Source organism: Magnolia sinica, chromosome 17 (assembly GCF_029962835.1).
Source record: "Magnolia sinica isolate HGM2019 chromosome 17, MsV1, whole genome shotgun sequence".
NCBI classification, from domain to species: Eukaryota; Viridiplantae; Streptophyta; class Magnoliopsida; order Magnoliales; family Magnoliaceae; genus Magnolia; species Magnolia sinica.
The window spans coordinates 41,260,159-41,283,597 of NC_080589.1; the positions used below are offsets into that span (position 1 = coordinate 41,260,159).

The 23,439-nt window shown below is 38.3% G+C and overlaps 1 protein-coding gene across 4 annotated transcripts; it reads right to left on the reverse strand.

Annotated features, from left to right (window-relative positions):
• Nucleotides 1-1,227: 1,227 nt before the first annotated feature.
• LOC131230727 (uncharacterized) lies at nucleotides 1,228-21,924 on the reverse strand. Of its 4 annotated transcripts, XR_009164072.1 has the most exons (8): nucleotides 21,738-21,922; nucleotides 20,934-21,004; nucleotides 19,025-19,133; nucleotides 7,923-8,005; nucleotides 2,847-2,999; nucleotides 2,306-2,407; nucleotides 1,928-2,098; nucleotides 1,488-1,573 (listed from the first exon to the last, which is right to left on the reverse strand). XR_009164072.1 is itself a non-coding variant. In XM_058226669.1 (7 exons), the coding sequence occupies exons 1-7, from the start codon at nucleotides 21,805-21,807 to the stop codon at nucleotides 1,415-1,417; spliced, it is 747 nt and encodes a 248-aa protein (XP_058082652.1). In that variant the 5' UTR covers nucleotides 21,808-21,919; the 3' UTR covers nucleotides 1,228-1,414. The 4 variants fall into 4 exon arrangements, 3 of the variants coding, with proteins under 3 accessions (XP_058082652.1, XP_058082654.1, XP_058082653.1); XM_058226669.1 differs by lacking the exon at nucleotides 1,928-2,098 and having other exon boundaries at nucleotides 1,228-1,573; nucleotides 21,738-21,919; XM_058226671.1 differs by lacking the exons at nucleotides 1,928-2,098; nucleotides 7,923-8,005; nucleotides 19,025-19,133 and having other exon boundaries at nucleotides 1,228-1,573; nucleotides 21,738-21,924.
• Between the last annotated feature and the right edge of the window lie 1,515 nt (nucleotides 21,925-23,439).

Genomic DNA, 23,439 nt, shown 5'->3' on the forward strand with positions numbered 1-23,439 from the left:
CTTGATGCCAAAATTTAAGAAGATCCAAACCTAAATTGGACTACACCACTAGAAACAATGGTGATTGACCATTAAAAACTTACCGTGGGCTGTAAAGTTTTCAGATTAAGTTGATCTTTGTATTTTTCCTTCATCCAGGTCTATCTGACCTTATCAAAAGGTTAGATGGAAAATAAACATTACAGTGGGCCATAGGTGGTACCTAAGTAGTTTTTTATGGTGAGCATTAAATAATGAGAACAAATCCTAAAATGATCAATAAAAACCGATGGACAAGGTGGATGTATAACACGTTCATCAAGGTGGGCCCCATGGTCAAGGTAACATCTAATCCACATCTTGAAAACACTCTGGAAGAGTACCGATGCACCGGAGACTATCAAATGTTATACCAGATCATGGTAGGACGGGCCACAAAAGCTTTGGATCATGCTAATATTTTTGTATTTTCAATTCAAAATGCAGTTTTTCTTATTGTGTGGCTACTAGAGTTTTGGATTTATCTTATTTTTCGACCCATGTCCTAACACAATCTAGAAAAACTGATAGACAGAATAGATTTATCACAAATATCATAGTGGGCCACTAGCTTCCTATGGCCGGAAGTGGCGAAAGGTTAAGAGGCAATTTACGTCTGCCAGCAGCACAGAGGGAGAGAGAGCATTAAATGTGGAGAGAGGAAGGAGGAACAGGTTTGTTTCCAAAAAAAATGTGAGATAACCATGGAAGGTGTGCACGCGTGGTGGGTTTGGATAATGAATCACATGGGTGAAAAAATCCAATCCGTTAATCAACATTATACGTATATGAAGGGTATAAAATATATATATTTCTTATCAATAGTACATAATATTTTTATACAAGAAAAGTGGGCTGTTAAAAACCCATTCCAATAATTTAGTTTCAACTTACATGCATGGATTCAACTATAAAGTCCATTTACAAATTTTTGGCAGATAAAATTTAATTAGTGGGCCATGTTTGATAAACGAGCTAGATCTTTGACATGTATTCCCAACATACCCATGTAACACTTGACGTCGCGTGGCCATTCATACTTAGGCATTACATATAGATAAAAAGATATATTTATGTAATTTAATGCACAGCTAGTTGAACCAATTTGAATGGTCCAACTAGTTGTGTGTGAGCATCTCTCTCTCTCTCTCTCTCTCTCTCTATATATATATATATATAGGAGCTGCATTAAATTGTTGATGCCACAAGTTGAATGAAATTATTCCTAATATTTAATATCCACACATTGATTTGTTTAATTCAAAGATAAAGAAAAGAAAAAAAAAAATCATACACAGCTAGGCCTACCATTCAAAGAAATCACCTAGCTTATGCGTCTTATAATTTACATTTCGTAGAAGAGTACAACACGAAGCAAGATGCATGCGGCTTCTTGCTAGGGAGACACAACTTCATCTTTCGCCATTTTCAGGAAACAGGTCAGAGTCATGTTTGGGATCTCCCGACAGCCCGATTTCTTCTTCTTTATCCTCGTCATCTTCAACGGTTTTGCTTCTTTGGATCCAGTGACAGTTACAGACACCAAGTCATAAAACTGGCGGAAAAAAAAAAAAAAAATCTCTTAGGTTTAGATGGACAACTGAGTCACAAGCGAATTCTAGACATGCGTTGTAAGAGGACTTCTGAATCCTACTCCACATGTGCCAATGTTGCTCATGTGCAGCATCAGAGGCCGCGAATCAGATGGGCCAAGTGGGGCTAACAGTTCATCATCATAGCCTTCCAGCTGTCCGGGGTCAGCTTCATTATCATCATCGCCATCCTTGGGTAAGCCACATTTTGTACAACTAAAAATAGACAGTTCAAATAGTGGCCAACAGTCCACATTGACATGCACATAATCAACTGGCCTGCTTGATTTATGGCATAACAATACATGGTGGATCACCTGATGGATGGTTTACTGGTGTTTTGTCCTTCCCCAAGGGACTATAGTTGGTAGTGCCAAGGTATATGATACTTCCCCCCCTAAACTGTGAACTTATTGCCCCAAAAAACCATAAACACTCCAAAAGCAATCCCTCATTGCTATAGCTTCCATAAAAAACATAATAAAATTCTGCAATGAAAAGAATAATTAGCCTGAGCAAGAATATCTTTTTCATGGAAATTTATGGCAGAGGGATCCCACAGTTTGTTCCCACTTCAAGGGTATGAGTTGGGAGATCTTCAATTAGATCTAGATGGGCTTGACATCGACTCAGTTAATATATTCCATATTTTCCAGAATGAGAGCATAAATGAAAGCATCAGAGGAAAAGGTTACCTCACAGACACCATGCAGCAACAATCTGTGAAATGGGTCTTGGACATGCAGCACAAGGACATCTCCGTCTCCGCTCTCCTTAATGAATGCCCGTATGCATTCCTAAGAAGGTATACAAAAAATTAATTATGATTAATATAGAAGAGAATAAAGCTAAGCAAATAGCATAGAGAGAGACAGAGATCTAAACAGGTATAAAAAAATAATTATGATTAATATAGAAGAGAATAAAGCTAAGCAATTAGCATAGAGAGAGATAGAGAGATCCGTGTTCTATATCCATCCATGCATGCGTCCATCCATACAGATGTACGTACCAACATAACTACATGCGCAAGTACCTACATATGTATGTAGGTGTGTCGATGTGTACATTCATAAACATGTAAACACACGTCCCAAAAGCTGTTCATGGACATGTGGGGAAGCCAAACATCAATCCAGCCTGTCCATTCATTCATAATGGGGAAAGCCATAGCTAAAGAGAGGGGAAAAAAAAAAAAAGCCACCCCAACAAACATCACACTTCAATATTACATACCTCAAAACCCACGACCAGTTCCGAAAGGAAATTGCGCCTCAGTGCCTCTCTTGTTCGGCAATCTACTCTATGCCATGCATTTAGTGCAACCATTCTATCAGTCTCAACATGATCTTTTCTTTTGGTTGAAGAGAGGGCTTCTATCATGCTCACCTAGCACACGGTAAGCACAGGTTAAGTTACAGCATGTTGGGCCATTTACATGCAAAGTTTTATAAATAAATTAGCAGAAAAGAATATAAGTAAATAATCCAATAATGAAATCATAAACGATGCATATATTCTACCAAAGAACATGAGTTGAAGCTAAGTTCCAGCCAGTGTTTTAAATAGCGAATAGCATAGCATTCACCCCTTTGAAGCATGAGGCATAAGCTAAATAGCGTGTAGAATAAGCTACACGCCACTTCTGGTTTTTAATGAAGGTTGCGCTTGGTTGCACTAATTTCATGGTATTTTGTATAATTCATCATGAATCCAAATAAAATGACATTCCAAAACTCATGTTAGAGTGTTCCTTGTAAGTGATGCGCTGCAGAAAACTTGAGGGTGGTGAGAAATGGGCAAGGCTGACTAAGGCGTCCCTTGGAAGCGACACGTTGCAACAATGCCCGGTTGTTGTGAGTAGGCAAGGGTTCCTACACCATTTTGGACACGCACAGGTAAAGAAGCTAGTCCAGGAGAATAGGATGTGTCTGGCCATATGAAACATAGGAACATCGACCGGTAAGAGTATGTAGTAGATACGATGAAGTGAAAGAGAGTTAACATAGCTAGCATTCAAGAGACCAAGTGAAACACTGCCAAAACTAGAGAAATTGATGGATATAAACTTTGATATATGGAAACAGTGATTTAAATATTGATATCGGCCTTAGTGGTAGATTCTCTGAAGTTTCAACACAAGGTCATGGGTTCGAGCACCCCTTGCGGTGCGAGTGCGCGAGTGTGTGGGGGAGGGGTGAGAGTGTGTGTGTGTGGTGTGTGTGTGTGTGTGTATTGATATCGGCCAATACTATCAATATTGCGTGTGCCAATATGATATACATGAGGAGTTATTAAATCACAAAACACCGCAATGCCAATACTTTTGATACTGCATGTGGCTGATACAATATACAATAGGAGTTATTAAATTCCCCTATATCGCACAAAAAATGCAATGCACTGCCGATACATCTACACATTGTTATATTTTGCCAAAAACCCTTCAAAAATTAACCCTGTATCGTCGGAATGTGATACATTGTGATATATATAGGCGATACATTGCCATACATTCCCCTACATGAAATTCGAACTAAAAAATTGCAAAAATCCCCAGCAAGATCTATTTGCACCTAAATTATTTTGAGGAAATATGATTTTATACTTGTATGATTTATGAGGTATATGAACTCATTTTAGATATAATTGCATCACCTTTGTCAAACAACACAGTTTAGGATTGTATGCAAAAGAAACTTGTTGTGCATACTTGTTTCTTGTGATTTTTTGAGTTCTAAGTATGAAAGCATCTCTCTTTCAATATATCCTAAGGTTTTATTGAAAAATTCCATCATTTCCCAATATTTATCCATTCCTCTATACAATTGACATTTCCCATGCGATACCGATTGTTTCATGTATCCGATCCTAATAGATACACATCTAAGCAAATATAGAAATACCCCTTATCTAATTAGATACACTAATTTAATCTATTATACTCTAACACATTGTGTAGAAAAGGGCAAAAATGGAAGTGGCTAGGGATAGTGGTAGATAAAGATTTAAAGGATAAAGTTGTAGATGTTACGAGAGTAAGTGATGGGACTTTATTAAAAAAACTTGTGTTAGGAGAGGAAATCATCAATGCTATCAGCATATGTGCCGCAGATAGGGTTAACGGATGGAAACAAAGATTCTTTGAGGATATGGATGAACTAATGTAAGAAATTCTGAATGTAGAGAAGGCATTTGTAGGAGACTTAAATAGTCATGTGGGAAAAGAAAGTAGAGGATATGAGAGAGCAAATCAAGGAAATGGCTTTGGCATGACTACGAAGAAATGCGATAGATGATGATAGCATATAATCTAGCTCTAGCAAACGCATAATTTAAAAAGAGAGATGAATATTTAATAACTGAAAAAAGTGGATTATATACAAGCCAAATAATTCATTCTATTTAGGAAAACATAAGGATCAATATATAGCGATTGCAAGTTACGCCACAAGAGAGTCTAACTACGCAACATGAGTCAATGATTATGTATGTTTACATCAAGAGATAGAAGGGAGTGAAATTCATACATGTCCAAAAACTAGGAGGTAGAATTTAAAAGGAGAGAACAATATTATTTAGAAATACATTGATGGGAGGAAAGTGGAATCTCGAGGAAGAAGTAAATGTTACGTGGAATGAGATGGTTGGGTGTATTAGAAAAGTGGCAAACGATGTTTTAGGAGTATCTAGAGGGAAAAGTATCATATAAGTCATTCTATGAAACTTTGAGAGAGTGATTGAGCAAAGACTAAGGAATGAGACGAATGTAATAGAAAACTAGTTTGGCTTCTATTGTTGAAGTTATATTCCTACTTAGACAACCAATGGAGAATTATAGTGAGAGAAGGATCTCCACATGGCCTTTATCGACTAAGAGAAAGCATACAACAGGGTCCTCAGAGAGTTAATCTAGTGGTTGTTGGGAAAGATAGGAGTTTTGAGAGGATATATTGACATGATGAAGGATATGCATGAGGTAGCATTAACAAATGTGAGGGCCATTAGTAGAAAGAAAAGTGAGTTCCCAATTAACGTAGGCTTGCATCAAGGGTTGGCATTGAGCACGTACCTTTTCGCATTGGTTATGAAAGAATTAACGAGGCATTTGCACGAAGAGATCTATGGTTTATGTTTTGCAAATGACATAGTTTTGATTGACAAGGGAAGGCGTAAACATAAAACTAGATTTATGGACGGGTGCTCTAGTATCTAAGGGCCGGCTTAGATGGGATTAGGTGGGATGGAATTGCATTTGATCTAGTGCAAATTCCATCCGGCACTTGGAGAGTGCGGGAAGCTGGGAAGGGTTAGGATTAGGTGGGATGGAATTGCATTTGGCCCCATGTGGGATTTCCAGTGGATTTTGAAATCCACTACGCATGTGGTCCCCACATTGATGCATGTGTTTTATCCATGCCGTCCATCCATATACGCCCTTTACACGCGACATTCTAGTCATATACGTGTACAAGTGACCGAGATTCGTTGTGAATTTGGTTCGTTGATTACAATTCCATCATCCACCAAATGAGATTTTGCTTAATCCAGTGTTTTTCCCATAGCAAGAATTTTATCCCAAACATGGGGATTGGATGGCCCCTATACCATGGTATTTCCAAACATGCAATCATTCTGCAATAATAGCGTTAATCCCACCTAATACAATTCCATACCATTTAATCCCATGGACCAAACATACCCTAAAGGATTTAAAATTAGTCAAACTAAAACAAAGTATATGGAGTGCCTAGTAACAATAGGAGTGAAAATGAGGAATTAGTTAAGATTGTTGGCCAAGATGTTTCCTAAAATGACCATTTTCGATACCTTGGGGCCATAATTCATGAGTGGAGAGATTGAGAACGATGTTGCCCAAAGAATTCAAGTTGGGTGGAAGAAATGGAGATGTGCCTCTAGAGTTTTATGTGATCTTCGTGTACCACTCAAACTGAAAGGAAAATTTTATAGGATAGCTATAAGACTAGCCTGCTTTATTGGAAGGAACAACAAGTTCAAATGACAAGCATAGCTGAAATGAGGATATTGAGATGGATGACAAGCGAGATGAGGAAGGATAGAATTAGACATGAACACACTCGAGGGAACTTATTGGAGTAGCACTAATAAGTAATAAGATGAGGGATAGTAGACTCAGATGGTTCGGTCATGTGCAACTGAGACCAAGAACTGCACCAGTTAAGAGTGAGTTGGTACAAGTTGAAGGCTCTAAAAGGGCAAGGGAAAGGCCCAAAAGGATGTCCATGGAGGTAGTAAGAAAATACCTGATGACCTATGGCCTAACTGAAGGTATGGCCCATGATAGGGTGGAATGGCAAAACAGGATTCATGTAGCAGACCCCAAGTAATTGGGATAATGCCTGGAGGATGATGATGATAATGATATGTGAAATGCTCCAATGCTCTTAAAGCACTATAAGTTACAATGCTCTTAGTTGCATTAGTACACTTGGTCCAATCCACTTGTGTAAATTAATCATTAGGTCCAACATACAACAATTTGACCCTTCCATTAACCATCCACTTTTGTTAGGCAATCATAACCATCCCATCCATGGCTTGTTAAAATGTTTGGCAATTTTTACATTTTATCACTTCTACAGAGGAGATAGAGGTGATAAAATAAGATTCGTCAAAGAGAACTGCTTTTATCTACTGTTTCTTGAAAGAAATTCCAGTTTCCATTCCAGAATCATGTTAATCCACTTTGAAGTTCATGAATATATTTATCCAATATATGTATGTCTGTGTCATATCCAAGTAGAGTTTTTTTTTTTTTTTTTTTATGTAACCACAATGGCGACAAAGACAAGAAGACGAAAGAAAAGGAAATATATAAAAAAAAAAAAAAAAAGAATGGCTAGGAATTGACAGCAAATGGGTAGAATATCCTCCCAGCAGACAAATTGGATGGCCTCATGGATATACATGTAGTTAATCAATGCAGCTTCATTGTCACACCTCTACAGCAGAGGTGTAGAACATACACTCAAGGTTCATGGAAGAAAAATGCTTTTATCTATCATTTAATGATAGCTAATTCCAGTTCCCATTTAGAAATAATCATGTCATCCCTTCTGAACTGAATTTCATAGCCTATCCTTTGTGTTTTCTTTTATTGATGTGATCATAGTGTATCCTTAACTCCATAATTGAAGGCAATTTGATATGCGACAACAACCAAAGTCTGTATATGTGATGAAATCAATCAAAATGGCCCTTCCTTTTGTTGTGCCCCAAAATGGTAATTAAACCATGCTGTTACAGCTAAAAGGCAGATAGAAAACAAACCTCTCTATCCATATCAACATTCCTAAATGCATCCCAGTCCCTTACATTTGTCATGCAAAATGGTGATAATCGTACATCGTCACCTGTAAAAGAAGAAAGAGTCAATAATTTTGGAGGAAAAGAAAAAGGAAAGAACAGTAACATGAAGAACAGTAGAATAAACATCAAGATGCAAAAGGAATGAAGTTCAAGAGCTCAACATATTGAACAAGGAAAACTTAAATTACAAAAAATGGATTTTGACCGTACTAGCATTGTGGTATGGTCGAATTCTCGAAATCGAAGGGAAGTTTCAAATATTCCAAGGGTAGTCATCTAACAGGTCCTGAAAAGTTTTTCCGACCAAATTGCCCTTGCACACCAGAAAAGGTAATGATGAATGAAGAGAGTATTGCGGCTCTAAGTCCTGTGTTGGATGGTAATGTACCTGGTTGTGGGCCCATTGTGATTTAAGTTTCTAATCTACATAGTCCATTAGTTGTATGAGCTCATCGTAATATATAACCCAAAAAATTGAAGCCTACTAATAGATGAAGTAGACCACACCACAATAAATAGTATGAGTTGCACGCAACCATTGAAAACTACCAGGTGGGCCATAGACCTTTTTGATAAATATGATATTTGTGCTTTCCTTTCATCCATGTATCTGTGATAAGTTAGATGACATATAAACATCATTGTGGGCCCCACAGAGCTAACTTTGTACTGTTCTTAGTTAATCGCATGTAGGTATAGCAAAAACTTGCGTGAGTGAGAAGCTTCAACCATTACGATTCCCGATGCCCATAAAAAAGGTCGATCCAATCTATTTGATCACGGGGCCCATCAAAAGGTAGATCTAATCCATTAATAATATTCATGGCTTATGATTTTCATAAGAATGTGTGAACTTCACATTTCAAGCTATCAGTGGCCCATAGTGAAAAAAAAAAAAAATCAACGATTTGCTGGAACAATACTTATTGTCTTGTTGTGTTTTGGGCCATCAGATCAAGATTTTGGTCATTCTCTAGACGTTTACCTTCTTCAAAATTTTGATGAGAATGGACGGAGCGGATTCAACCAAAAGCCGAAGATGGGACCTAAAGATGTCGTACGAAAAGGAGTTCATAATGCCAAAAACAACCGCAGGGCCCCATTTCGAATCCCAACCTCGACCCTACCTCTCCCTTTCGAAGTTTCTTCTCTGGGACCCACATCTGCCCCTTTAGCTTTGTTATTTCACCATGATCGTCTCCGTCATCATCTTTCCAGCTCCGACTTCTTGTACTTTTCGTAAAACGCCTTCTTTCACAACTGAAAACTGTAGAAACTGAAAATGAAGGTATGTGGACAATATTTGATCCTTTTTTTTGCTATTGTGGGTTGTTAAGGTTGACATATAATAACGCTCGAGGTTGTCAACATTTTCTTTAGATCGAGGTTGACATACAATAACAGTTGAGGTTGTCAATATTTAGCACGGTCAAGGTTGTCAATATTTGGCACGGTTGAGGTTGGCATACAATAACAGTCGAGGTTGTCAATATTTAGCACGGTCAAGGTTGACAATATTTGGCCGAGGTTGAGGCTAGCATACAATAATGGTCAAGGTTGTCAATATTTGGCACAGTCGAGGTTTGGCATCCAGTAATGGTCGATTATCAGTGTGACAACCTTGACCTGAATAGAAGATTGTCAATCTTGACCCTTATTGGATGATAACTACGACCTTAATGTCCACTGTCAACCTCGACATCGACCCTTGGTGGATGACAACCTTGACCGTTAACCAAGTGGATGACAACATCGACCCTTAGTAGATGATAACATCAACCCTTAGTGGATGACAACCTTGACCCTTAGTGGATGATAATCTTAACCCTTATTGTCCCACTGTCAACCTCGACCCTTAGCGGATGACAACCTCTACCTTTATTGGATAATAACATCGACCTTTATTGGAATGCAAGTCGAAAACAACCAAGAGGGACCATCTGCTTGGACTACGAGAAGGCAGCAGTCTCTCAAAAGTGTTCCATTCAGTTTTTGAAGGAATATATGTTAGAAGATTTTGACAACAATCCTACTGGAAAAGAGATGTCTAGGAAGAGTTGTTTTAGACATCTATTGGATTTCCCGATGGCTGGGTGGATGGCCCATGGTCAAGTAATGCATTGTCTAATGCAGAGGCATATTATTGACTTGACTTTCGACATTCGGGGCACCATTATGAAATTGACTGAGCTTGATTTTGCCCTCATTACAGGTCTTAGGTTTGGACCTGTTAGATCAAATGAGTCTGGAGAGTGTTAAACAACAAGGGAAAAGAAAAGAGAAGGAATTAGAGAGACATACTTGAAAGAAGGAAGTGCGACGAAGGACGATTTGAAAGAAGCTTATCTCTCGCTCTACGAGAAAAAACAAGATGAGGATGCGGTGAAGCTCGCACTTCTGATTTGTGTAGAGAATCTGGTAGTTGCATCTCCACAGAAGAATAGTTGTGTAGATAAGTACATTGAAATTGTCAATAACTTAGATCAATTCAATGGTTACCCCTAGGGCAGTGTGGGGTACGAATATTTGAGGGATGGGGCCAATAATGCAATTGGCAGTGTTGGCAAGAACGGTGAGTACCCCCCTTCATACAACATCTGCGGATGCATGTATGCCATACAGGTAACTTATTGTTGTCCTCATTCAAAGAGTGTTTTATTTATTTTATTTATTTTTTTTAAATATTCAATACATGTCATGACCAATGCTTAATGTATCATATTGTCGTTTAAACATTTATGGGCATATGAGTGATTCCCCAACCTATTGGGTGATAGGGGGTGGGCTGCAAAAAGATTCCACGTCCAGATTCCTAAAATACTCAACTGGAATCCTTATAAAGTAGGCCAGTACAAATCAATATCAAGGATCTTCAAGACCATGCCGATAAGTGTGATTTATTATTATTACGTTATAAGAATGCAATATGATTATAAATAATAATTCATTATTGCTCCTACAGGTGGTGATTGCTCCAAAGCTTACATCGACGGATGAGGAAGAAGAGACCGGGGTTGTTAAATCCCTAGAAGATGAGAATTATATGAAGGACAAGGCTTTGCGGGTGAAAGTTAGGACAGTGGAGTTGGTGGAGAAGGTTGTCCGGAAATATGTCGCTAAAAAGAAGTTGGAGAGAAGAAGTGAGAAAGAACGTGAAAAATGAGCTGAACAAGTTCGAGAAAAAGAAATTGAAGAGAAAGGAAGCGGATGTGGGAGAGAGAGGAGAAATGAGACGGGAAGAAGTTGAGGAAGTGAGAGGGAAAGGGAGTGAGACATTGAAACTAGAAGCGGATTTTTGTGCCTCAATCGAAAAACTTGCCACAAAAGTATTCAATCAAAATAAGAAAACAAGATTCACTCTAAAGAATTTTGATCGCAGACTTGAAAATATTGGGAAAGATGTGCGACAATTAAGAGAGGAGATGAAATACATACAAGCTTTGGGAGAGGAAATGAAGCGTCTCAAGGAAGAGAATGCTTCATTACGTGCATAGATGAAGCTCTTGAGAGAGGAATTTCATGCTGGTAAGGCATGTGAAATTGCATTTGGTTTGATTTTTAATAACACATGCATTACATATCTAATATGTGATTCTAATACAGGCTACCAGCACTTCGCCGCGATTCATGGAAGAAGCTCATTCCAAGCTACCCATAGACACAAATGAGGTTGTTGGTCAGCCTACTACAAATATGGATGAGGCTGTTGGTCAGCCTGTTTTGGAGGACGAGGGAGGACACCCTACGGCTGTGAGCAGAACTGTAGTAGATTAGGTTATTGGCCAACCTACAATTATAGATGATGCGAGTGGGCAGGTTGCGACCAACTTATGTGTTACTTCGGTTGTGGTTGTGCAGAGGCCCCAACGCAATGCACCCGCATCGAGATGGGTATCATCTCCTTAGACGGCTCCACGTTCCTCTCCTACCATCGATCCTCTTCAGGGATACGTGGATCCGCATAGAGCCCTAGTCGATGAGGAATACAAAGATTTGAAACTTGTAAGGGAGACGCAGTGGCTTTTGTAGTTGAATCACATATACGACTTAAATTTCTACATTGATTCTGAAATAGGGTTGTCCTTTTTGTTAATTAATATGAGACCATGTGTATATTTTATGACACATTTTCCTCAATACGTAGGGCGTGGATCTATATTTATCTTACTTGACAGAGCGTTAGCTTCAATTTCCCCATGCCTATCCCCACGATGCGCATTCGTGCCATCCTTTTTTACGGTATTGTGAAATTCTAGCTTATAGTTTTTTAATAATCTTTAATCATTGATGTTTCTAACAATATCTAGTATTATAATAGTAAATCATGGAGGCTCGGCTGGAATTATTGCGTAATTATAACGTTGGTAACCACAATAATAGACATATTATGAAGATCGAAAAAGTCAATGAGAACCTTGTGTCTGTGGTCAAAGATGTCGGTAAGCGGAAGCCTTGGCGGAGATATGAAATGGTAAGCCCTTGCTTGCACATATACTTAGTTTAAATGATATTATTCTCTTGAGAAATGTATATGCTAATTGTTGTTTTATTTGTTGTGCTTGATAGCTTTACGTCCCTCTGAATACAAGACAACAACATTGGTTTCTAGGTGTCGTTTACCTAAGAAAGAGGTTGTTTTGATTGACAAGGGCACATACTAATTGGGAAGGCAAGAACGATTTGGTTGTGGCGCAGATGACAGAAGGGCTGAGGTAGTTGTTCCATATTCTTGACGGTGGAAATGTTTTTTGGGAGAGGGAATGGAAAGTGAGGATGATAAATGATAGACCGGAGCAATTAAACGAGGATGATTATGGCATCTTCATGCTCAAATTCATAGACTTCCTATGTAGCAGGAGGGAAAATGATTTTGTACCCTCAAGTAGATATTTGAGTAGTCTACATTCGCTATTGAATCTTTTGTGTTTTGTTTTAATCTTATTTCACTTTTTTTTTTTTTTTGTAGGATGAAATCCCCATATTCTGAAAGACCATCGCATATGACTGTCTGGAATACAAAAGGAACTCTAATGCTACCTACTCGTTTGCAAAATGGCCCGAAAGAAGAAATCAACCAAGAAAAAAACAAAAACAATGACTTTAATATGTATTGTATAGTAATTGTACTTTAATGATGTTGACTTTTGGATGAACTGCATAGTAATTGTGTATGAATTTGTATAATGGATTGATGAATGATGTCGATGAATTGATTGTATTGATTGTATGTGAATGTAGGATGGATAGATGATATACACATGAGTTGAGTAAAGGTCGAGATTGTTATCCACAAAGGGTCGAGATTGTCATGCATAATGGATCATGATTGACAGGGAGTTAAGGGTCGAGATTGTCATCCACAATGGGTCGTGGTTGTCGGGGAGTTAAGGGTCACGATTGTCATCTACAATGGGTCGTGGTTGACAAGGAGTTGAGTAAGGGTTGAGATTGTTATCCACAATGGGTTGTGGTTGACAGGGAGTTGAGTAAGGGTCAAGATTGTCATCTACAATGGGTCGTGATTATCATCCACAATGGGTCGTGGTTGACTGGGAGTTGAGTAAGGGTTAAGATTGTCATCTACAGGGGGTCGTAATTATCATCCACAATGGGTCGTGGTTGACAAGGAGTTGAGTAAGGGTCGAGATTGTCATCCACAATGGGTTGTGATTAACAGGGAGTTGAGTAAGGGTCGAGATTGTCATCCACAATGGGTCGTGGTTGACAGGGAGTTAAGGGTCAATATTGCCATCCACAATGGGTCGTGGTTGACAGGGAGTTGAGTAAGGGTCATGATTGTCATCCACAATGGGTCGCGATTGACGGGGAGTTGAGTAAGGGTCGAGATTGTCATCCACAATGGATCATGATTATCATCCACAATGGGTCGTGGTTGACAAGGAGTTGAGTAAGAGTCGAGATTGTCATCCATAATGGGTCATGATTGATAGGAAGTTGAATATTTCATTAGGGGTGATAACCTCTAGCTTAGTGAATAGTTTGTTAAACCTCGATCTTTAGTAGATGATAATTTTGATCCTCAGTGAACATTTTAATAACCTCGACCTTTAGTGAATGATAATCTCGATCATTAGTTAACAACTTGATAACCTCGACCCTTAATGGATGATAATCTCGACCCTTAATGAATGATAACCTCGACTCTTATTGATTACACAATAGTAATATATCTCTGGAATGATGACACATCATAAGACAATATTAAATGACATTATCAATCAATAAATTCAAATTGAGAGGCCCAAAATTCTCATTACGTGTGATTACATCAAGGCAAAAAAATTTCAAAAAAAAGTGAGAAGTATTAAAAATCTCAAAAGTTTCAGCCTGTAGGGAAGAAGGTGCATCGACACCAATTGTGACCTATTCGCTTGCATCTCGAGCATTTAAGTGTTGGCCTATCTTCTCCTCAAGATGTAATTCGAATATTTTTCGATCTTCCGACAAATCTTCTCGTTTGTAGCGATTTCATATTCTAACACAATATTTTCACTTCATCCGGAATGTTCCATTGAGTCTTGTCAAGCACTAGATAAACCGACTCTTGGTATGTTTTACAGAAAAAAATTTCGTGTATAATGGAGAGCAGTATTTGTAAATATTAAGTTGATACTTATCGTCACTATCACATGCACAGAAGGTAGCAACATGCAATTAAACTCACCGCACGTTCACTTCATCTCTCTTAGCTTCACTACGTCAGTAATGCTCCTCGATGTCACTTGGAAATCATCCACGGAAATCTTAGTACATTGTGTTTCGCACTTCTGTGTAATAAAGTTCGCTCAGTCTTTTTTTTGCCCAATGAGTCAAAGTTCCCCTGCATGCCATGCCTCATCTATTCTACAGAGGAAGAACTGTTGGATTTTAGTCCTTACTGCTTCAAGAAGTTTAGTCACGGAGTACTTTCGTGCATTTACGAACAATGCATTCATTCTCTCCATGATGATGGTGGTTACGATGTTATATCTTTTGTCAAGAAAGAATACAAATGCTCATCTTTCCTTATATATACCATTAAGAAACTAATATGCAGTAGGGTTGATCATTTGAATGCATCACATCATATCCCAAAAAGTGGATGTCCGGCATGTCTTAACAGCACCCAAAAGTAATCATTCGAACACACCTTCATGTTTCCCAAAATATGATGCGCACAATATCCATGGATTGCATAAGGGAAGATGATAACGAGTTCACTAATCAACCCTTTGTGACGATCTAACATAATACCAAGTCCTGGAAGGATCCTGATTGCTTTATATAAATTGTGAAGGAACCACCTCCAACTACCATTGTTCTCTGATTCTCTGATCCCATAAGCTACTGGGAGGACGTGATTACTTCCGTCAGTGCCATAGCCAAGAAGAGAACACCATTGTACCTTCCTGTCAAATGTGTTGACCCTTCGAATACACAGCTGGAGGCTTCGAATACACTGTCAAATTGTAATGAAGCATCTTTCGAAACTGTTTGTTTCTTCGATCATCTATACTTTTGTCAGTCCTTAAATTTGCCTTTCTCAACTCATGAAGATACTCCGAAAGCTCATTATAAGATTCCTCGTAAGATCCCAAGACTTCTTCCATTGCAATCTCCTTACCTTTCAATGCTTTCTTGTAGTTGATTTCAACCCTGTACGTCTTATTCATTTGATGTTGAATTTCTTTTGGCGTGCAGGTCAGTCTCGAACTTATGCGACTAACGCCAAATTCACTACTTATTAAACTGGTGACTTGGTGATGATCTCTTCCCTTCCTCTTCGAAGTTACTGTATCATGTCCACTCTCCTCGATAGTTGCCTCATAGTGGCGTATCACCTCAAACGATATGATACATGTATGCTTGGAGTTGTAAGTTTTTATTTTGAACACTCCTATGCCGTCCACTTTCGATGCGTGCATCTCTGCTTGTTTGAACTCAGAACCTTATACTAGAATTTGTGGCACATCGCATATTTACTCAAAAAATTATGTAATCGGCCTTTGTCCTTAAACATTTGTCCGACAGATATTTCATTAGGTTCGTCCACCATTTTTGGATATCCTTGATGATCTGCATTAACAAAAGATGCATCGGCTATACGTATATCAAGCGGAATGATATCGGATGGAGCAAAGAAAGTATCCAGTGATCCAAGAATATCTTGATATTCTTCATTGATCGGTAAGCGTAAATTTAAGTTTATAGGTTGTGCATTGAACTGAACCAATGGATCAAGACACGTAGCATCGGCAGATAAGACGGGGATATTGCAGTCGCCAGCTCTTCCCTGACATTGTTCATTACTTGAAGAGTCAGGTATATCGCAACCGTTGAGCCCTCAATCATGATATGTATCATTCCTTTAAGGGCCGGGTATATCGCAATCGTCAAGTCCTCGATCATGATATGTATCATTCCTTGAAGGGCCAGGTATATCACAATTGTCAAGTCCTCAATCATCATATGTATCTTTCCTTGAAGGGCCAGGTATATCGCAATCATTGAGTCGTCGATCATTGCTTGAAGGCTACAAATCAAGGGACCATATGTTCGAATGTAGAGTGTATGCTACTTTATTGCACGAGAGGTGTACGCTCACTTTCTCTATATACAGTGGTATCTTAGTAGGTGGACTCTGTCCGTAGAAGAGCATATATGCCTCGAGATCTTCATTATCTTTGATTCTATGTGGAGGGAATAATCCACATACTGCCTCACCGTACACAACCTTCATTATCAAATCAAATTCATCCAGTGTTGTCTTCATAATCTGATGCATTTTTATGTAGGAGCTCCTAATACGTAATATCATCCCTCACAACAACTCCTTTCGAGTCCCCACCTACGTACGAAAAAGTCTCATTTTCGTATACACTCTCTCCATCATAATAGCATAGGCTGGGCCGACAAGCCATAATATTCTAATATGGGTTAACATGCAATAAAAACGAACGGGTACCGGTTGTCAAATGTGAAGGGTGTAGGTTGTCATCAACTAGGGGTCGAGGTTTGACAACGTGAAGGGTCGTGGTTATCAACTGTCAAGGGTCGTAGTTGTCAACTATCAAGGGTCGAGGTTTGACAACGTGAAGGGTTGTGGTTGTCAAATGTTAAGGGTCAAGGTTGTCAACTTTTTCAGTTGTTAACCTTGACCCTTCATGCCTCCGAATCACGACCCTTCACATTTTGACCATCAAGCCTTATTGGATAATAACCACAACCCTTAGTGGATGAAAACCACTTCTCCACTTTGATCCTCCTTAACACAATGCAACAATGACAAGATTTAAGGTTTTATTTACCTTTAAAATGACTAGCATATTAGGGACACTGGAGAAATGCTAGATAGATGTGGGAGGACACCGGAGAATGCTAAAATCATGGTGGAAGAAGCTTTCAGATGAGAGAAATGCCAGAGAGACGATGGAGGGAAAGTGGCAGTGGGTCCCATGATCTTTACTTTTCCAAGAAAAAAGAAAGAAGAATGACCTCTGTAAAAGTGAATAAAGGCAGCGTTTGGACCTTTCTAAGGGCGTTCGTACAGTATGTGGGGTCCACCATCGCATATATGGGGGATCCACTCCATCCATTAACCTCAGAATTTCATGGATAACCATGGTTAGAAGAATGATCAACATCCGCCAGTCACATTGACCACAACACAATAAAATAGTTCATATTGAACGGACACCGTAATATGTTATCAAGTTTTGTGGCTCACACAGAGATGGTGTTAGCAACACGTTGGCATCTTCCCATATAAATAAAAAGCTACAAAGAAAATGAACGGATTAGATCTAAATTCCAATATGCCCAATAACAACTTCTGCCCACGACACTTTCTCAGGATTGAATACCACGTAACTTCTTCACTCAAAAACCATACAACTACTGATCCAAGGACAAGGGCAATTTGGTCTGAAAAACTTTTCAAGACCTGTCAGATGACTACCCTCAGAATATTTGAAACTTCCCTTCGATTTCGAGAAATCAACCATACTGCAATGCTAGTACGGTCAAAATCCCTATTTTCACTTGGTGACAAAAAGGTTAGATAACGCATGGAAGAGCCACCCCAGTCCCCATCAACTATAGCATGAAAAAGGTTTGGAAGAAAACTGCCAACCAATTCCAACTTGACACCTTGAGATATACCCTTGACAAAACAAGTCACCTTGAGATATACCCTTGAGTTTCTGGAAAACCAGCTAGAGTCCTATTTTACCAAAATCAACCAAAAAGACATCAATATGCACTCCTTTATCCATGTTCTCCACCTTCCTCGAAGCCCAATCTTCTCAAGAAATGGATAATGAAGTATCACCAACATCGTCACACACTCTTTTCATGTCGATTACGCAAGATACCAGTGATTTTCTGTGTCTGTTTGGAATAAATGCACTCATTAGCGACTAGAATTCCACCAAGGCTTTGCCAACCTTCTACAAAAGCACATGGAAAGGCAAAATCATATTGGGCATGACTTTTGTAACACGACAAACTAGAGTCACTGCTGTGATTTATAAATACTCACATCATGCTACTACACCAAAAAAAATTAACTCCACCACACCTTCCGTTTTTGGGACCAAGGCAACAAACTTCAACTGATTTATGAACTTATTCTCTTTTCCATGGAAGTCCGTTGTCACCTTTCACATTATCCCAGAAAGCGTGAAAGAAAGCAAGAGTGAAATCATCCAGACGAGGAGGCTTTTCCTGGCCAGGTAAAAGAGAAACCACTTCTCATGACTTGCCTCATAAGGTATAACTGCCTCTGCTATGCCTCATGCCTTTAAAAACCTTGACTGTATAGTTAAAAAAATAAAAATAAAAATAATGCAAATGAACACCCTCGGCCCCTCATTTAAGTTCCAAAGCAATAAGACTTCATAGAACATACATTCGCTGCAATCCCATCTAGAAGTAGGTATTAACAATTTAGTGTAAAACCAGAAAGGGATAACATCATATATCCACCACAAAATGATTGTAACACATGGAAAAATAGAAGTAATGGCAGTCTGCAGAAATTTTTTATCAGCATGAATTGTTACCCCATGGAGGTGGAGCAAAGAGGCCTCTAATTTCCTCAGCATTCAATCGAGGAACAAGTTCAATCAACAAGCGATCATTTAACCATCTGCGAGAGCGTCGATTACTAACCTGAGAGAGGTTTTTAAAAAAATCAACCATAAAATATTTGCACAACTACTTGCATTAATTTCTAATGTAATATCTTCGCAAAGTCCTGTCAAAATAGATGAGGCAAATTTTGAAGTTTATAACGAATTGATGTTATTCAAAGATAGCTGAACGCTAATACTGTTGTTCCATTTAAGTATATGTGAGAGAACCTGGCATGCCTTTTTTTCTGAAAGTCATATTATGGCATGCTCACTGAGAAATAAATGATGATCTCTATTCCAATGATCCAATTCTGAGTCTTCCATTGCCACACCCACTAAGGCAACCATTCATCAAGAATCTACAAGGCCTTTGGTTACAAACAGAAACTAGGTTGAATTGTAGCAATTTGGATGGAAATTTTTCAAAAAAGAAAAAAAGAAGACAGCAGGTTGGATGGAAAATCTCCTAGTTTTGGTTCGTTGGGACTTTCTAACCCAGTCTTTATCCGTGCTTCGCCATTCTTGATCGTTGCCGCTGCCATCAGCATCATCATTATCTTATCCCTTCTCGTAGTGATTTGGGATTGGCCTTTAAATGGCAGATTGTCGAAAGGGTGAGGGCAAGCAAGCAAGGTAGGATCATGGAACAGCAGTTGCCAAACAAACAGCCAACCACAAAACACCCACACACAAGAAATGCCATGCTTAGTAGTTGGTAGCACAAAATAGCACAGAACCCACCGATACATGATTACCAACTCACATGCAAACATGATCAGCCCCACACCATTATAAATGAGTCTAACTATGGCAAATTATCCGAAAAAGGGAAATCTGCAAACAATTAAAGTCTCTAGCATGCAATGCCACACAAGCTCATTAGGCATAATAGAAAATTTGAAAGGCTTGATGTTTAAGACATTTGACTACAGAGTGTAGATAAAACAAACTGACTAATTTGTAGTAAGGCTTTTAATAAAACAAAATTAAAAATGCAAAATTAAACAAGTTGTTTGATCTTCCTTTAAGAGAACTTTATTCAACAACCAGGAGGATCCTCAGAATGCTCAACTCAAAATATTCTTTTTATTTTTTAGAATGGGAGGTCTAAAACCATGAGTATGATTATTGAAGAACATTTCCTAGGTTTTGTTCTGAAAATGCTGCATCATTTTGTAACTATCTGCGATACTATATCAGCTCAACCATAACTCGAATGATCAAAGGGAAATTTTCAAGAGACACCCTTGCTATGCCTCTGAACAGTTAGAAATATGAAGCGGCCTCAAACCGTATTGTCATTGTTTATATGGAACAAAACAACACAATACAGGATCAGCAGGTTGTTTCCTTCCTGCATTCTTGCACAGAAAAGGCTTTCTTTGAGATTGATCACTCCACTCAACTCCCTATCCATGAAACTTGGTTTCAAAATAAAAAAACTCAAAGCAGTATTTATGGAAGAAGATTCCATTCAAGATCAAGCTACATTGCGTAATGCTATCGAAGTAGATCCTATATACATAGTATGCTACATGCTTGCTATTGAATTAAATCAAAGTATAAATCTCCACCTTCTGTTTATAAATTTATGTTACAATTTGATCAATGGTAACTGGTAAGAGTGCAAAATAAAATAATTTTGGGTCGGGAGAATGAGTGATCCAAATTGCAAATGACCCGTAATATCAGTCCCGTGAGATCTGAGATGGAAAGGTGACATCAGTCATTACAGTCTCGTCTGAGGATACATAGCAGATTTCAAATGTTGTAAGTGTCAATCAGAGCCATCTAGACACACCACACACATATGTTTCTTAATATGAATTAAGACTACCTTGCTGGCCAAGCTTTCAAGAAAGTCAATCTTCTTTTCGATCAATAACCCACGTGAGTTTACACTCTCTCCTGAAAAAATAACAGTCTCAAAATCAGGGAGGAGGGTAGTCGACCAGATCACCAATTCAATTGGTCCTTCCTCCCCCACTTGTGTGGGTCTCATTGTTTACAACAGAGGGAGCTTGTCATGGGGCCACCGAAATCGGCTACCTGGGGGACTACCAAACCACATCTCAATTAGAAATGCAACATGAAGCCACTGTAAGACCAGTCCATAATTTCAAAAAAAAAAAAAAAAAGGGGAAGAATTTCAAGAAAAATTCTACTAATATGTTTTAAACCAAGAAAAAGTCAACTAATGCAAATAACCCAAAAAAGTGCGCCACAGATGACGTGAAAAGAATTACAAGGGGCAAAAGCTCGTGACAGCATAAATGATGAAACCAAATCAATCTAATGATAATTTAATGAAATGAAATCCACAGGAACAAAGTCATACTGAAAATTAAACGAAAACATAAATCTAAACATCATGCGACGTATTATGAATTAGAAGGGGCTGAAAACGCAAGTAACGTAATTCAACTCAATCCGACGAAATGCCATCTGGGTCATCAAATTCACACTAAAAATTACAATAATACCGAAATCCAAACATCGCCAACGAATTTTATTTCCAGATAAATGATGGGTATTATAGTATTGCATCAAACTGGAGAAAAACAATATAAAAAACAATGAAAAGAGAGGAAAAGAAAAGAAAATGAGATTATATGAGGATGAAAGAATAGATTGGCAATACCCTTTTCTTGGCCAAAGATCGGAAGGGGAACAATGTCTTCTTCCCTCCTCAAAACCTCTGAATTCGCCATTTTGGATTGAATTTGAAGACGAAATCCGACGTCGTTGGTGCGTTTGTATTTCTTTTTCGTCGTTGGTTTGGGAATGAGTTCAACGATGACGAGTTTTATAATGCTCAGGTGCATAGGGTCATTATCCCAATAGCCCTGTAATGTGACGTGGTTGTGTAAGGAGCCCATCCTTACTTAAGTTTTTATAGCTATTAAACAACTTTTTCATTCTATTTAGAACAAAAATGCCCGAATACCACATCTGCCCCTTGTACGCCTGGCTCTCATTTCAAAAAGGAAAATGTTTTCTTGAATGCTCGCCTTGCCAAAATTGAAATTTGGCTCACCCCTTAGCCAATCTAATCCATTTATTTTAATTAGATAGAGTGAACCAATAAGAGGATTTTCTCAGTTTTTGTTTGAAGTTCTCTGTGACTCACAACTACACTAATGTTGTGCATTAATTTTGAATTATTTTCTTATGTGAACCATCCATGATAATTTTTTTCTCAAAAATTGAGTTGATGACATGAAATTAAAACTCCTTACATATGGACGAGATAGATTTATTTCAAGAAAGAGTCTCACATAAGATGTGAATGACTTTAAAATGTGGAGTCATTGTCGCACGACGCTATTTGATTGTTTCTTCTTTTTTTCACTTCATAAGACCACACAAAGTCGAAGCTTTCTCAACCATTAGTAGTTGTACGACTGGTCACTACATACTTCAAGTGATGACAAAAAACTCCAACAAGCTTCGGCTAAGTTCATACCAATTCTCCCGCATTAAAAAATAAATAAATAGGGGTTTTTTAAGTTTTCCATCCATAATTTCTCAGGTGGAAGCTATGGTGAGTATAGATTTTTTTTTAAAAAAAATCGTATTTCTTTGCTTTGTCTCTGTTTTGTTTTTGTTTTGCTGGGCAGAAGGGATGAGAGTTTGTGAAAGAGAGGAAGGTATGATAGGAGTTCGTGAAAGGGAAGAGGGTATGGTGGTTCCTTTATATATGTTTAAGATTTTTCTTATTGTCTGAATGGTGAGAGTTTATAAAAGGAAGGAGAGTGTGGGGTTCATTTTTTTTATTGTATGAATAGTGACGCCACATAGATTGTGAATATTCACTGCGGACCATTAGTATTCACTATGGATTGCTAATATTAACAGTGGCCCACTGATATTCAGTGTGGACCACATATATTATTGGCGATCCCCTGTTAAGATTGACGATTGACAATGAATATCAGTGGAATTCATTGTGGATTGCCAATATTAACAAAGGACCACTGATACTCACTATGGAGCACTGAAAATATCAACAGTCTACAGTGAATATCAATTATCCACATTATGTATCGCCAATATTAACAAATGACCACTGATGTTCATTGTGGACTATAGATAATATCACCAATCCCCTGTTAAGACCAATGTTTCGCAGTGAATATCAACAATCCTTTGTCTATGTTAATGGACTTCTATTAATATTTGTGGTCCTCTATAAATACGATTATTTTTTTGCTTAGTACTTTTATATACTATGGAATCCTTTTACAAGGCAGAGGAACCTAACCCTTGCTTAGAATACTCCAATATAAGGGTCGTCATCAAGTGCTTAGTACGATTTCTACCTACTTTGATGGATGAATTCA

Coding starts and splice junctions, on each gene's coding strand:
- LOC131230727 (XM_058226669.1), bottom strand. CDS start 21,807: ATGGCGAATTCAGAGGTTTTGAGGAGGGAAGAAGACATTGTTCCCCTT. Junction 21,005..21,737: donor GATCTTTGGCCAAGAAAAGG/GTATTGCCAATC, acceptor TTATTTTTTCAG/GAGAGAGTGTAAACTCACGT. Junction 1,574..2,305: donor TGCTGCATGGTGTCTGTGAG/GTAACCTTTTCC, acceptor TTTTTCCGCCAG/TTTTATGACTTGGTGTCTGT.